The following is a 14554-nucleotide window of genomic DNA, read 5'->3' on the forward strand; positions in this document are numbered from 1 at the left end:
ACAAAAAAAAAACACAGAAAAAGAAAGAGTACTCTACTTACACGTTTAATTATGAGAGTAATGCGCTGTGTGTAAAACTCTTCTCTGGCAGATTATTTGCTCTGCTGTTGTTTACATTTATTTATTTTGCAGACACCTTTTATCCAAACGATTTAGAAATGAGGAAATGTCGTTCGAGGATTAGACTTCTACTGCGTGTTCTACTGTGCATGCGCACAATTTCATGTTCTGATATAACGTACGGACAACTACGATGTCCAAACAAGCTAGCAAGCAAGCAAACAAACAAACAAATAAATATGTAGCATTGCCTTGCATAACATATTGTTTTTAGGTAGCCTAAATAGGTAGCTAGATGTCTGAGGTAAATATATATATATATATATATATATATATATATATATATATATATATATATATATATATATATATATATATATATGTGTGTGTGTGTGTGTGTGTGTGTGTGTGTATTTATATATATATATATGTATGTATGTATATATATATATATATATTATAAAATATATTTACCTTTTATTTTACGCCATTGTACAGGTTTTGACAAACAAACAAACAGACAAACAAACAGTCAAATCAATAAATAAATAAACTGGTTGATAAACAAACAAAAATAAACAAACAAGTAAATATGTTAATAAACAACAAACAAACACCAACCTAGTCTATTTTTACCATGTTGTCAGGTGGTACGATAATAAGTTAATAATAAATAATTTTAAAAAAGAGACAATATTAGACACTCAAATAAAACATAAATAAGAACATAACCTCGCATAAAATATTTTTACTGCTATTTTACAGTCAGGTCTTGAGGGTTTGCAAAACAAGTAACCTGATTGCTAAACAAACAAACAAACAAAAAAACAAACAAGTAGGATAACTAAACAAAGAAGCAGATAAGCAAACCCTCACATAGCAATAAATATATTTCCTTTTATATTTTTATTCTGTTGTCAGTTGCTGATGGGTTCCATAAAGTTGATAAATGTTAAGATGTAAATATAATGCCTTCATGTTAACAGTATTGGCATGTTATAGCATGTTATTACACTTTTACATATCATGGTCGTGTTAAAATGTTTTGATCTTTCCATTTTTGTTTAAGGGATGCCTTGGCAAAACATCTGGGTGTAACTGCGCTCATTCAACAGTGGCTTACTGCCACCAACTGGTGATAAATGAAGTGGCCTTGCAGCTCATGTTGTATTTTACTTTAATATCATGAGACAAATTCAGTTACTTTAACAGGTTGAGTACCGAGAAATAGGGATTTACATATTTTCGTCAAAAGTGAAAAAATGAAATGGGAAAATCCTGTCCTGGCATGTTCATTGCTTTTATAGCCTACTTAGTTTTTAGCCTTGGTTGGTTCTAGACCTGACAGTGTGACTTGAGGAGTCCATTTCTTTGACCTCCTTAAATCAAACCTGAGGTCTCCAAGCAGCCCATTCAACTGATATACAATGCAGAATGGACAGTGTTCATTCCTGTGGGAATTCCCCAGAAAATTCCCTAATTTTCTACAAGTTTCCCTGTTTAAATATTCAAGGAATAATGAATAGTCTTACCTTGCTAAGGTGTTCCCGGTTGGGAGTCGTGCCTCTGGGCTCGAGTTGAAGTCCTTTTCCTTGAGTCAGGCTTATGTATTCTCGGATAAACGAGTCTTAATACAGAAGATTAAAGTTCTTGAATCACCCAAGATATGGGCTTCGTTTTATTGATTAAATTGGAGTCTTACAATTATCTTTGTATCAAATAAGGAATAAAAGAAAAGTAGCATACAATGATACTTCTAGGTAAGAGATAACAGTTAACAATCACTAAGGATGTTCTGGAACAAGAAATCAACAACGAAGATATCTTCACCCGAGATGTGGCAAAATTACAATGAACAGACAGGCAGTATATATACTCATATGCTGAGTGTATCTTATAAACAAAGTAAAGTACACTACAGGTTACCTTTTGAATACACTACACATTAGAGTGCACATCATAAAACATCATAAAGTACACGCTTCCTAAGGCAGAATAGTAGCAGAATAAATACATTTTGTGCTTGTGCACTCCTTAGCTAGAGCGGTGGCTCTTCCTTTCCATAGTGCACTTAAAGGTGAAGATTTAACACACACACACACACACACACACACACACACACACACACACACACACACACACACACACACACACACACACACACACACACACACCGGATATATGAACTTTACATCACCCTTTTTTAGAGACATCCTGTTCTCTCATTGAGATGAGGATTAAATGGGTCTGAGCGATCCTTCAGGGTTGAGATTTCAAGGCCAAGTAATTTAACACAGGATTCTTGGATCTCTTCATGGATATGTTTACCTGGACTATCTACAGTAGATTTAAACTGAGCAGCAAGGAAGATTTGTTCTGCCTCCAGTGATCCATAGTGGCGGTAAATCGCCCTTTTGTGCGCTCTCATGTGCCTATCAACTTTATCATATTTTTTACTTGCCTCTTTTCTCATCCCCTCCAGATTAGCATTCAACCTTAACATATTTACTTCGATTTGTTCAATGTCTTCAAACTGTTCTTCAGTTGTGTGTAAAAGTCTGTGTGCATTTGCTAGGCGTTGGATATCAGCTTGCCTTTGCCTAGCACGGCTACAATCTGGTTCTCCCGCTGTTCGGCCGGTCTGGGAAGAAGAAGAAGAAGGACGGACGGATTTGAGTCTTCTTTGTCTTCTTCCTTTTCTTCTTTTCTCTCTTCTTTTCACGTCTTGAGTTTTGCTGTCGCTGAGCAAGTTGAGGAGACATTGACTCTAAGTAATAATCACAAATGATAGTGCAGAGTATATGTAATACAGATATAATACTACTTGTATTGTTCGCTGCTTGATATATCGCTTTGCTTGTATTTTTCTCATTTGAAAGTCGCTTTTTTTCATAAAAGCGTCTGCTAAGTGAATAAATGTAAATGTAAATAAGCATTCTTTGTAGGACATAATTTGCGTAAAGTCAGGGAGTCAACAACAACAGGAACATTTTAAGGGGGTATTTTAAGTCAGAGTTCAACACAAAGCTAGCTTGTTATCCTTCCAGTCCTGGTCAGAGGAACATCCTGGGGTTAGCTGATCTGTGTCCCCTGCCTTGATTCCATCCAAAATCTGCCACATATGTTAAAGTGTCATGTTACAAAACTTGAGTGCCACGGTTATAACTTACAAATGCAAACCTTTATTTTCTTATTTGAAACAAAAGATATATATATATATATATATATATATATATATATATATATATATATATATATATATATATATATATATATATATATATATATATATATATATATAAAGACTAAGAATTATGTATGTATGTATATATATATATATATATATATATATATATATGTATGTATGTATATATTATGTATGTATGTATATATATATATATATATATATATATATATATATATATATATATATATATATATATATATATATATTAATTGTCGTTTCACTCTTTGTTTGCATTGCAGCCAATTAACTACTCTCTGCTTCCACCTGGCATTGCGGGATGAATGTTGCTGTAAAATATTTTCTGTTAATAAAGTCTAGCCCTTATTTTACTTGCAATATTATTTCCAATTTTGCATGGTTTCCAATTAAACTATTAATTTCAATCCATGGATAGAAAACTCAGTAAGATATCACAGTTGCTAACATTAATTAATTATTCATTCATAACAGAATTAATATACTGTTACATACAATGTACGAGTTACTGTATGCCATGTGTGCGCATGCGCGACATTTGTGCGGAAACGGATTGAGGAACCAAAAGCCGCATCTCTCTATTAACTCAACCTAACAGCTGTTCGACGTTGTGCGCATGCGTAGTAGCACGCACAGGTTTCGTTTTTGGGTCTGAGTCGCGAACAAGCAACAGCAGAGAAATCTATTACCGAAGAAGTGTTTTTTCCTGCATACAGTGCTTTACTGTTATAATTAAACGTGTAAGTAGCCCACTATACGCTTTCTTTTTTTTTTTTTTTTTTAACTCGGTTTCTGTGCTATTACTTATAGTTAGTAAATCAGGTCTGTGAGTGAGGTAGAGAGATCTCTCCATTGATCAAAACTGCATCTTTAATCCAGTGGTGTATTTTATTCTCCACTCTTATAGTCTGTAAAAAGTAGTAGACTAGGTGATACAGTTTTAATTTCAGTGTGAAATATGACTGAATCTTATATCTATACCATAAAACCCTTACACACACACACACACACACACACACACACACACACACACACACACACACTACTGTGCAAAGTCTTAAGCCTGATTCACACTGCGGGCTGCACATTTAATATGCACTACCCTGGAATGAGAATAGTGCTATTTTTTTGGCTTGGAGGTAGGCAACAGGTGCTCAGGTCACACCCAGGCTTTCTCACGTCCCACAAATTCAGCAAACCTTCCTAACAGTTAGAATAGAGCTGAGTGCACACAACTGCTCATCAGTGGGCAATGAAAGGAAAAGATAATCTTCAAAAAGTACTTTTCACACACTATATAAATTCACTTGTTCTTGTTTCTATAGTAACAACTTACACATTGGCTTGTACTGTATGAATGGACACATAATAATAATAATAATAATAATAATAATAATAATAATAATAATAATAACTAGAACAAAAACAACAACAAATATAATAATAATAATAATAATAATAATAATAATAATAATAATTATTATTATTATTATTATTATTATTATTATTATTATTACAGTTGTTATTATTATTTTACTATTTAATCAAATTAAACATGAATTATATTATGTTTAATTATATTAATCGGGGAATTACAATGGAAATTACATTGCTGTAATTTAAGGTGAGTTGCTCTAGGGTAAGTATCCTGCAGACAGTGAATCTAAAGTACTTAATGGTCCTGGAAATCCACCCGTGATCACTGAAACAGGTACAATTCTGTCAAAGACGAAGGTTTTGATGTCTTATCAACAAATGTCCTAGAAATATGTTGTGTGTAAAAGGGAGTGAATAAAAAACCAAATTGAGAATAAAAAAGGTGAGGACTTTAGGCTACGGCAAGTAAAAATAAATAAATAAAAAGGTCAGCGGTGGGCTAAAACACTCTCCTGACCTTTCTAAAAAAATATTATTATTAATTTTTACAGTTTCATTTTTTCCCTAAGCCTCGTTTATGTGGTCTTACTTCAGCAATGAACATTGCAGGCTTGATTCTGAATAAAGCTTGTTAAAACGTTTCAATTCTTGAATATACGGTTGTAAACCCATTCCTAAAATGGCTGCTTAATGTTTAATTGATTATGCAACTTGTCCAGATATACCTACCTTGTATATTTTAGACATGTACATTGTTTTGCAGGCGCAGAAACGGAAAAGATGCCGAGACACAGTTTTAGAGGTTCAAAAATCTTTACTTCTTTCATTCAGAAAACGCATTTACTTTAATCATTAATAAAACATTTTGAGTAAATTTGTACATTTAAAGCAGAATGTTGTCACTTTTATGTTTGTTTGTGCAGGGAACTCCAGGATGCCAAGACAACACGCTAATCAAGGTAAAAAAAAAATAAAATAATAATAATTATAATAATAATAAAATAAAAGTTATGCAGTAGTAATGTTTGGATTACAGGATCAGATGTGGCATAAAGATGTTAGCACAACATCTTTTTAATGTTTGATTATTTTTTTAATTTATGCAGTCAGAACCCATATGCCTCCAAGAAACCGAATGAAGACTAATACAGGTAAGGATTTCTTTAAAAATAAATAATTTCACGACATTAAAAAACACTTATAATAAAAACAACAATGCAGATCTACTTAGAACTCCTTCTCTGATAGGAAAACACATCAGTGAAAATCTATGAAGAATCTTCATATTCCCTCAGAGAGACTGTAAATTAGCTGTAAATAGGTCATATTTCTGTTTACTGCTTCTTTCTAGAAACAAAGACTTGAAATAAGCTAAATTATTTGATCATAGAATAGAACAACCTACTTTCATACTTGAAATGAGTAAAGATATTTAGAAATAGGCATTAAAAGTGATCTAATGTAATCTAACAAAGAGAAATATTAGTAAAATATTAGTAAAATTAGTAAATATTATTTACATTTGCCTATATTTATAGATCTGATATAGCAAGTTCTTAGTGTTCGAAACAAAAATTGTATAGATATGTAAATCCCTGTAAGTTATGATTACACATACCCAAAAGTAAGGTGTGATGGGCAAAAAAACAATATCTGCAATAATGGGGGCATTTCCAATGATTCTAGATCAGGGGTGTCCAATCTTATCCACAAAGGGCTGGTTTTCATTCTAAGCAGAAGCCACACTTGAGTCTACTGAAAGCCAAGATCAACTGATTAAACAGGTGGAATCAGGTGTGGCTCCTGCTTCATTGGAATGAAAACCTGAACCTACACCGGCCCTTTGTGGATGAGATTGGACACCCCTGTCCTAGATGAAGGTTTCTAAAAAGTATAATAAAGTGCAACCTCCATGCCATCATGAAGGAATGGAAGAATACCTGAGGTGGCCTTCTCACACAAACACACATATGGATTGGACTTCGGGAAACAATGATGACTAATTTTGTTTCAATCACATGTCATAGTTAGTACTGGTGTTTTCTTCTTATCACTAGTGTTTTATATAATTGTCCCTTTTTTGTCCTAGGATTTAGAGGAAACACGCATCACACAACAAGAACACGTCCTAATCCAGGTCAGGGGACTCTTTTATTTATTTATTTTCAATAGATCTGATGGCATTGAAATATTTCTCATTTATACGCACTTTTTTTTTTTTTTTTTTTTTAACACTATTGCCCAAGGCGTTAGAAGAAACTTCCATCACAAAAAGAGGACAAATCCTAATCCAGGTCAGATTTTCATTAATTTTTTTTCATAAATCTAAGGACAATGTTTATTTTAAATGGTGATTATATAATATTGTCTCCCTGAACATCAGAGCAAACATAATCAGGGTTGTCAGGGTTTTTATGCCAATTTTTCTTTTATTTAAAAAAAAAAAAAAAAAATTCTGCAGCCACTTTTTTAGTTAGCAAATATTCAAAATGAAGTCTAAGCAGTTTCTGGAAACACGGTCTGTGGCACACAAAGAGACCTGAGACCTGCCTGAGATGGTGCTTGACATCTGGATTTTCAACACATTAAGTCTTGGGATTCAAAACTTGTTATGAATATAACAAATCTGAACTTTTTGAAGGAGTAGATCACATGAACTAGTGATTCTCGCTCACAGGCCAGACACGCCTGAAGCACTGATTATTGTAATAATCATTGGAGTATTGTGTATTGTAATCTGTATATATTTATTTTCGCATATTTAATACTTGAATTTCTTTTTAGTTAATGAAGGGAACAGAGGGATACGGGCAAACCAAAGAAGAAATTCTAATCCAGGTATTTAAAAAAATAAAAAAATAAAAAAATAGTGAGGTAACAAAGCTACCAAAGTGTCCACATCTTTTGTATATTTAATATGTATATTTTGCCTGGAAATTAAAAGTAGAGTATACCTTTAACAAATATTGTATGGTATATAATTGGTAATATCGCGAATGGCACCAAAACATGTATGTATGTATGTATATATATATATATATATATATATATATATATATATATATATATATATATATATATATATACACACTGATCAAAACAAATGCAGCATTATTAAAAGATAGTCTTGAGTTTAGTGTTTTCCTGATCTGATGTACAGATGTTTCAGGGTTTGAACCTGCATCAACTGACAGATTGGTAGATCTAATAGAGCAAGTTCTTTGTGTGTGTGTGTGTGTTTTTTTTATTTATTTTATTTTTTTTTTAACATAAATTGCATAAATATGTAAATCCTTTTAGGCAATGAGTACACATACCTAGAAGTAAGGTGTGATGGGGCAAAAAACCACTTCCAATGATTATAGATAAAGGTTCCTAAAAAGTTTAATAAACTTCAGCCTTCTTGCCATCATGAAGGAATGGAACAATACCTGAAGAGACCTTCTCCTTTCACCTAACCACATACACACACATGGTCACAGTGTTAGTACTGGTGAAATTCAGGGATGTGCATTCCCTGATATTTGATGTGATTATTTGATTTATTTGAATGTGTCACTATTTTTGTCCAAGGATTTAGAAGAAACACACATCACACAAGCACACATCCTAATTCAGGTCAGGAGACTCTTTTTTTTTCTTTTTCAGTAGATCTCTAGCACATTGAACTATTTCTCATGTATACTTGTATGTTTTGACACTGTTGCCCAAGGTGCCCAAGGAAGAGGAAAGTTCCATCATAAAAAGAGGACAAATCCTAATCCAGGTCAGATTTTCATTCCTTTTTCCATATATCTAAGGACAATGTAGATTTTGGGTTTTAATTGGTTCTGGAACCTGGTTGTGGGTGGAACAAGTGTGGATTGTATTTTTTTTGTTGTTTTTGTTTTGTTACTTAAAAACAAACAAAAAAAACCCTAAAAAATATGGTTTTAAATAGACCGTTATCACCATTTTAGTTATAAAATATATATTTATAATGAAATATAATTAATTTCTGAAACATGGTCTATGGAAAACAAAGGAAAAGTGTAAGTGGAGACAGTGTTTCCACAATGTGCAGAACAATTTCTGTTATAAGATATATTGGGAAAAGTATGGATAATATCTGTACAAGGTACCATCGGCATACTGCAGAAACTGTAAATTAGAAATGCGTGTGTACCACAATGGACTTGTTTTGCATGCAAAGAATTCGAAAAATATATCTCCAGTACCCAAACTTTTTGGCCTAGTTTCTTGATATTATTTTGTCTGATTATTGAAATGTAGTTGAGGTAGAATTTTTTTTTTTTTTTTTTTTTTTTTTTTTTTTTTTTTGCTGAGACCTGGAAACCCTGAGGTAATCATGTCAAAGAGATCTCAGAATGTACAGTGGATATGAAAAATCTACACACCCCTGTTAAAATGGCAGGTTTTTGTGATCTAAAAAAAATGAAGCCAAGATAAATCATATCCGAACCAAAACTTTATTGTGAACTATTAATCTATTAATTAAATTGAAAAACAATAATGGTACATCTTGACTTAGCAAGATTTTGCCATTCTTCCTTGCAAAACAATTCTAACTGGTTTGGATTTAAGTCTAGACCAAAACCTTGTTTTGGTGAAGCCATTCCTTTGTTGATCTGGATGTTTGCTTTGGGTCGTTATCATGCTGAAAGGGGAAATTCCTTTTCATCTTATACAGCAAAATTGCCAGTGTTGATTTAACACCTAGAGTGTTGAATTTACACCATACAGTGTTTATATAAGTCCACTGGACTCAAATGAACACTCTGGGAGTTAATTCAGCACTAGGGATTTAACTGTGTAAGTGGTTTAGCAGAAGTCTTAAGGTTTTGTACCAAAATTGACTGGTATTCATTATTCCCTCCAGCCTGAGTAAAACCCCCTGTGATGCCACCACCACCATGCTTCCCCGTGGGTATGGTGTTCTTTTGGTGATGTACTGTGTTTTTTATGTTCCACATATTTTTTGGAATTATGGCCAAAAACTTTGGTCTCATCAGACCATAACACACTATTCCACATGGTTTTGGGAGAACTATTTACTTATTTATTGTTTAAAAAAGGCTTCTGTTTTGCCACCCTACCCCATAGCCCAGAGATTTTAAGAACTTTGGAGATTGTTGTCACATGTATGGAGCAACCAATACTTGCCAGAGATTACTGTAATTCCTTTTAATATTGTTGTAGGCCTCTTGGTATCCTCCCTGACCCTTCTTAGAGGGATGACCTTTTCGTAGTGGTGTCGCTGTCGTGCTATATTTTCTCCACTTGTTGGTTAGTGTTCCATCCAATGCCTTGGAAATTCAACAGTGAGATCCTGTACCTGCTTTGTAAGCTCTTTGTGGCCCATGGCCTTTCTAGATGGATGTTACCAACAAGATGTCAAGAAAATCCTATAGCAACAGCTGTACTTTATTTGGAGTTAATCTAACATGAGTTTTAATGTAATTGGTTCATTCTGAACACTGCCACATTCCCAGTTATAAAAGGGTGTGCACACATTTTTAACCCCCCCTCATTTAATTAATAGGTTATCATTTTACAGTGAAGGTAGAAAAGGTTCTGACATGATTTATCTTGGTTTAATTATTATTATTATTATTTTTACATCACAAACACCTGCCATTTTAACAGGGGTGTGTAGAGTTCTTATATCCAGTGTAACTTTGGCCTTCATAATTATTCAAGTATGAAAGTTAATTACATCTGGTAGTTATTTATTAGCATGTCATTATTCATGCAGTGCAGAGACAGGCGCTGAACAAACTTATTCTTCATGCAGTAAAGGGCCCAATTCCACCAGTCAGGAAACCCTTGTCAGGTCAGATGATTCTCTTTTCTCTATCTACACATCATCTCCAGATGCTAAACCAACTTTCATCATGTCCAGAGTTAACCAACATGTTAACCTTTCCTTGCTGTTTGATCTAACAATAAGTCAATAAGAGTGTTTTTTTTCCTTTCTAATTATTTTCTTTATGCAGTGGTGGAGATGCTGAAACAGAAACTGAAAGCTAATCGAGAGCTGGCGGTTCGTCCCATAGTCCAAAGGACACGTACACCTGCTATGTCTGGTCTTCCTGTTCATAAGGGTCAGTTGCTACCTAATCATGTGATAAGTTTGCATGTTACATATACTGAAATTCTGATCTAGCATCTAGTCATCTAACGAGGTTTCTCAGATACTGTATATTGAAGCTGGATAGATACTACAATATAGATATTGATACTATGATATAAATGCCTGTAAACATTTTTGACAAATGTGCCTGTAAAAGTGACAAATTTTCCAAGGATTCCAGAAGCACGTTTTTTTTTCCGTTTGTTTGTTTTTTAAACGGTTACAAAAAATGTCTGAGGAGACCTTCTCCTTTAACCTATCCACACACACACTCCGATTGGAGATTAAAAACCTTATTTTCCTAATATAACTTCTAATTCTGCATCAATCCTAGCTCATGTTGTCACTACTGGTGGATGTTATAACTTTATTTAAAATATAAGTCATACTTTCAGGCATATGTACGATTCTTGCTATTTTTCCATCACCTGTATTTGATATTATTTTTTAACTCTCACCTATTTGTCCAAGGAGTTAGAAGAAACAGAATAAGAACACATTCAGGCCAGGAAACAGCTTCTTTTCAGTAAATCAATAAATCTGAGCATTGTAATATAATAGCTAGGTCCAAACTTATTGTTTACTCTAACAATAAGTCTGTGGGTTTTTTTTTTTAAATCAACTGGTTATTCTTTCTATGCAGCAGTGAAGCTGCTGAAACAGAAGCTGAAATCTAATCGAGAACTGATGATTCGTCCCAAAGTCCAAAGGACAATTACACCTGTTATGACTGTACATCCTGTACATCCTATCGGTCAGTTGTTATTAAAGTGATTTATATTTCATATGAACGTGTGGCAGTAGATGAAATGTTCCTCACTAGAGGTCTGATGTGAAGCAGAGTTACTGTTAGTATTTATTACCGTAGTTTAAAGTTACTATTAAAACCACTCACACAGTGTCATATCAGGAAGAAACACTAGATGGAGCTGTTTTATGTGTCAGAGGAGTTCGTTCTCACGTTGAATGTATAATCAGACTTTGCGTCTTTAAATTTTGTGAAGCTTGAGCGCCTCTTCATGACATAAAAAAAAGGCTAATATACCAAAAGCTTATGTTAGTATTCATATGATGATAGAGGATTTATAGAGTAAACAGCCTTGTGTTGAAATAATATGAAAGTTGTTTATTGCCACTTTAGATTGAGCTCATTTCTATACATGGCCAGTGTTTCTTACAACCTCTGTGTTACTTACGAAAGACAGCTTGCAATAAAGTGTTATCCAGATATTATTACCACCTATAAATGATTCAGTTGCTTTCTCTATCAGCAGCCGGTGTCTATGATCATACGCCTGCAAGTGCCATTCCCTACCAACCACGACCTCGAGTGCGTTATGATCGTGGAAACATGACTCCACATTCCAGCCAGGTGGCCAGTGACTCTGCAGCTTCTGGTAAATATTATGCTTAATATTCAAGAATGTTCCAAAGTATTATCGTGTTATATTAATCAGTAACAAAAAAGCCTTCCCATGACCACCACTAGGAATTCTGGGTTACACCTTAATGTATGAGTATAGAGAAAAAAAATCTAGCGGAAAGCCTTCCCGGAGTTTGCATGTTCTCCCCGTGCTGCGGGGGTTTCCTCCGGGTACTCCGGTCTCCTCCCCCAGTCCAAACACATGTATGGTAGGCTGATTGTCATGTCCAAAGTGTCTGTAGTGTACGAATGGGTGTGTGAGTGTGTATGTGATTGTGCCCTGCGATGGATTGGCACCCTGTCCAGGGTGTACCCTGCCTTGTGCCCGATGCTCCCTGGGATAAGCTCCAGGTTCCCCGTGACCCTGAAATGGATAAAGCGGTATAGAAGATGGATGGATGGATGGAAAGCCTTCCCAGAAGAGTGGCACTTATTATAACAGCAATGTCCCTGATTTTGGGATGGGATGTTCAACAAACACATATGGGTGTGATGGTCAGGTGTCCACATAATTTTTTAAACATATAGTGTATGCTACAGGTAAATCAGTGGTTTCAGGAAGATGATAGATAATAGGGATGGCGAGGGAGATTACTTATGAGCAAGTGCTTTCATGAAAGTGTTCGAATTCTTTGAAGTTAGTATGTGATCCCACCGAGGCCTGCCTTCCAGCTGTGGTGGTTTTTTTTTTTCTTTTTCAGTCTAACTCCATCCCCCCAAAATGAACGATGGATTGTTCAGGACAGGATCTTATCGATAGGCTTTCTGTAAGCCTGTCCTCTATAGAAATTACAGTTTGTATTTTATTCCATCTGTTTTACAGCTCAGAGTCATAAGATAGAAAAGTCACCAGCTGATAATGAGAATATTACAGGTAGGTGTAGTAAATGCCTACCACATGAGCTAAAAATAACACGAAAACAAACACATCTTGTGCACAAGTGTTATCACCCATGTTTTTCAACCCTTTTAGAAATCACAGACGAAAACCTGCTGTTCCTAAATGAACACCGAGCCGAGTTAATCGACAAAGTGAAAAACGTGGTCAGGATCTTAGATTACCTTGAGCTATCCAATGAAAACGCAGCAATTGTGCGAGCACAATTGACGGATCAGGCCATGATGAGGAAACTTCTGGAATTTACAACTAGCAAACGTGCTGCAGAGCTTCTGATTAAAGTCTTGTTGGAAGAAGCAGGTGATGTCATAGACGATCTTAAAGGCTCCAGTGATGATGAGGATGATGCTGGGGATGATGCTGGGGATGATGCTGGGGATGATATAGATGAGTGATTCCCCTGGTATTACAGCTGCAGTACTGAATTTTTCCCTCTCTATCGCCATCTCTGATTGAAACATAAAACTGCAAGTTACTTGTGGAGTATAAAAAAAAGAGTTTTGAACACTGATTTTTTTTTTACGTACTTGCTCAATAATTGATTTCTGTCCATTTTTATCCAAAAAAAGTTAAATACTGCAGCTTTAAATAAAATCTTAAATAAGTTAAGAATAATTTGTTAAGATCATGTTTTGATAATAGTTACTATAGATAGTGTAGAGTGCTTTGGCTGATATTTACTATAGATAGAACGATAGATATGTTGATTGATTAATTGTTTGATTAATTTTTGGTATTTTACTAAATTGACAATTTTTTAAAAGACAAATTAAAAGACAAATATTTTAATTTCTATTGTTTTTTTTATGATTTAGATTGAACTAATTAATGACTTTTTCCTCTGCTCCTGGAGAACCCTCTGTCCTACACATTTTAATGCGAGTTTAGGGCTGATTATTTGAACACTAAAATGTGCCGGACCAGGGAAGTGAACATGTGAAAATCACTAGGTTTATCACTAGGGGGCGATGACAGCTTAAGAATTGTGGGGCTGTATAGCCATGACTTGGAAGTGAATGTGGACAGACAATTCTAACAAAAAAAAAAAAGAGACGGGATAGGATAGGATTACACACATGAGCCACTGTTAATGCTGTTAGATAATAAACTGGAGTCAAATGTCAGATCCTGAAATGTGATGGTCCTCTCACCACAAAATACCAACAGCATTGAATTACATAAAAAAATTAAAAAGAATGAATTGCTAGCTCATTCTACAATAAAACAAATAGAAAACAGTGTCTTAATATTTAAATTGAATAAAGGTTTGTGAGATCTAGGTCAAGCTCTAACCCATTGGCTCATTAACATTATCTCCTCAATATGGAAAAGCAATACATGTATTTCAAAATATATATTACAACCCTACTTTTTCCAGCTTCAAATGGCTTGCTTTTCTCCCATAGACAGCTCTCTGGTCTTCATGTTGGTTTATCCTTT

The 14554-nt window shown here is 34.4% G+C and overlaps 2 protein-coding genes across 10 annotated transcripts in view; one reads left to right on the forward strand and one right to left on the reverse strand.

Moving 5' to 3' along the window:
* The window catches only part of LOC108266428 (uncharacterized), a 23728-nt gene extending 23522 nt beyond the window's left edge, over positions 1 to 206 (reverse strand). Inside the window, exon 1 of the mRNA XM_053680764.1 lies at positions 42 to 206. The gene's annotated coding sequence lies outside the window, so the exon portion shown is untranslated. The remainder of the gene's footprint in view (positions 1 to 41) is intronic.
* Positions 1 to 13903, forward strand: part of LOC108266429 (uncharacterized) — a 14496-nt gene extending 593 nt beyond the window's left edge. Inside the window, exons 1-15 of one of the 9 annotated variants that reach the window (XM_017469724.3) lie at positions 2399 to 2461; positions 5424 to 5462; positions 5584 to 5619; positions 5767 to 5811; positions 6750 to 6797; positions 6907 to 6954; positions 7445 to 7498; positions 8234 to 8278; positions 8373 to 8426; positions 10416 to 10493; positions 10657 to 10764; positions 11437 to 11547; positions 12065 to 12190; positions 13040 to 13090; positions 13190 to 13903. In XM_017469724.3, the coding sequence (XP_017325213.1) occupies positions 5441 to 5462; positions 5584 to 5619; positions 5767 to 5811; positions 6750 to 6797; positions 6907 to 6954; positions 7445 to 7498; positions 8234 to 8278; positions 8373 to 8426; positions 10416 to 10493; positions 10657 to 10764; positions 11437 to 11547; positions 12065 to 12190; positions 13040 to 13090; positions 13190 to 13509 (1146 nt within the window). In that variant the 5' untranslated portion in view covers positions 2399 to 2461; positions 5424 to 5440 and the 3' untranslated portion in view covers positions 13510 to 13903. Of the gene's footprint in view, positions 1 to 2398; positions 2462 to 3886; positions 4024 to 5423; positions 5463 to 5583; positions 5620 to 5766; positions 5812 to 6749; positions 6798 to 6906; positions 6955 to 7444; positions 7499 to 8233; positions 8279 to 8372; positions 8427 to 10415; positions 10494 to 10656; positions 10765 to 11436; positions 11548 to 12064; positions 12191 to 13039; positions 13091 to 13189 lie in introns of those variants that run through there. The other 8 variants (XM_017469722.3, XM_017469726.3, XM_017469727.3 and 5 more) reach the window with 8 other exon arrangements.
* Positions 13904 to 14554: the final 651 nt, after the last annotated feature.

Source organism: Ictalurus punctatus, chromosome 6 (assembly GCF_001660625.3).
Source record: "Ictalurus punctatus breed USDA103 chromosome 6, Coco_2.0, whole genome shotgun sequence".
NCBI lineage: Eukaryota > Metazoa > Chordata > Actinopteri > Siluriformes > Ictaluridae > Ictalurus > Ictalurus punctatus.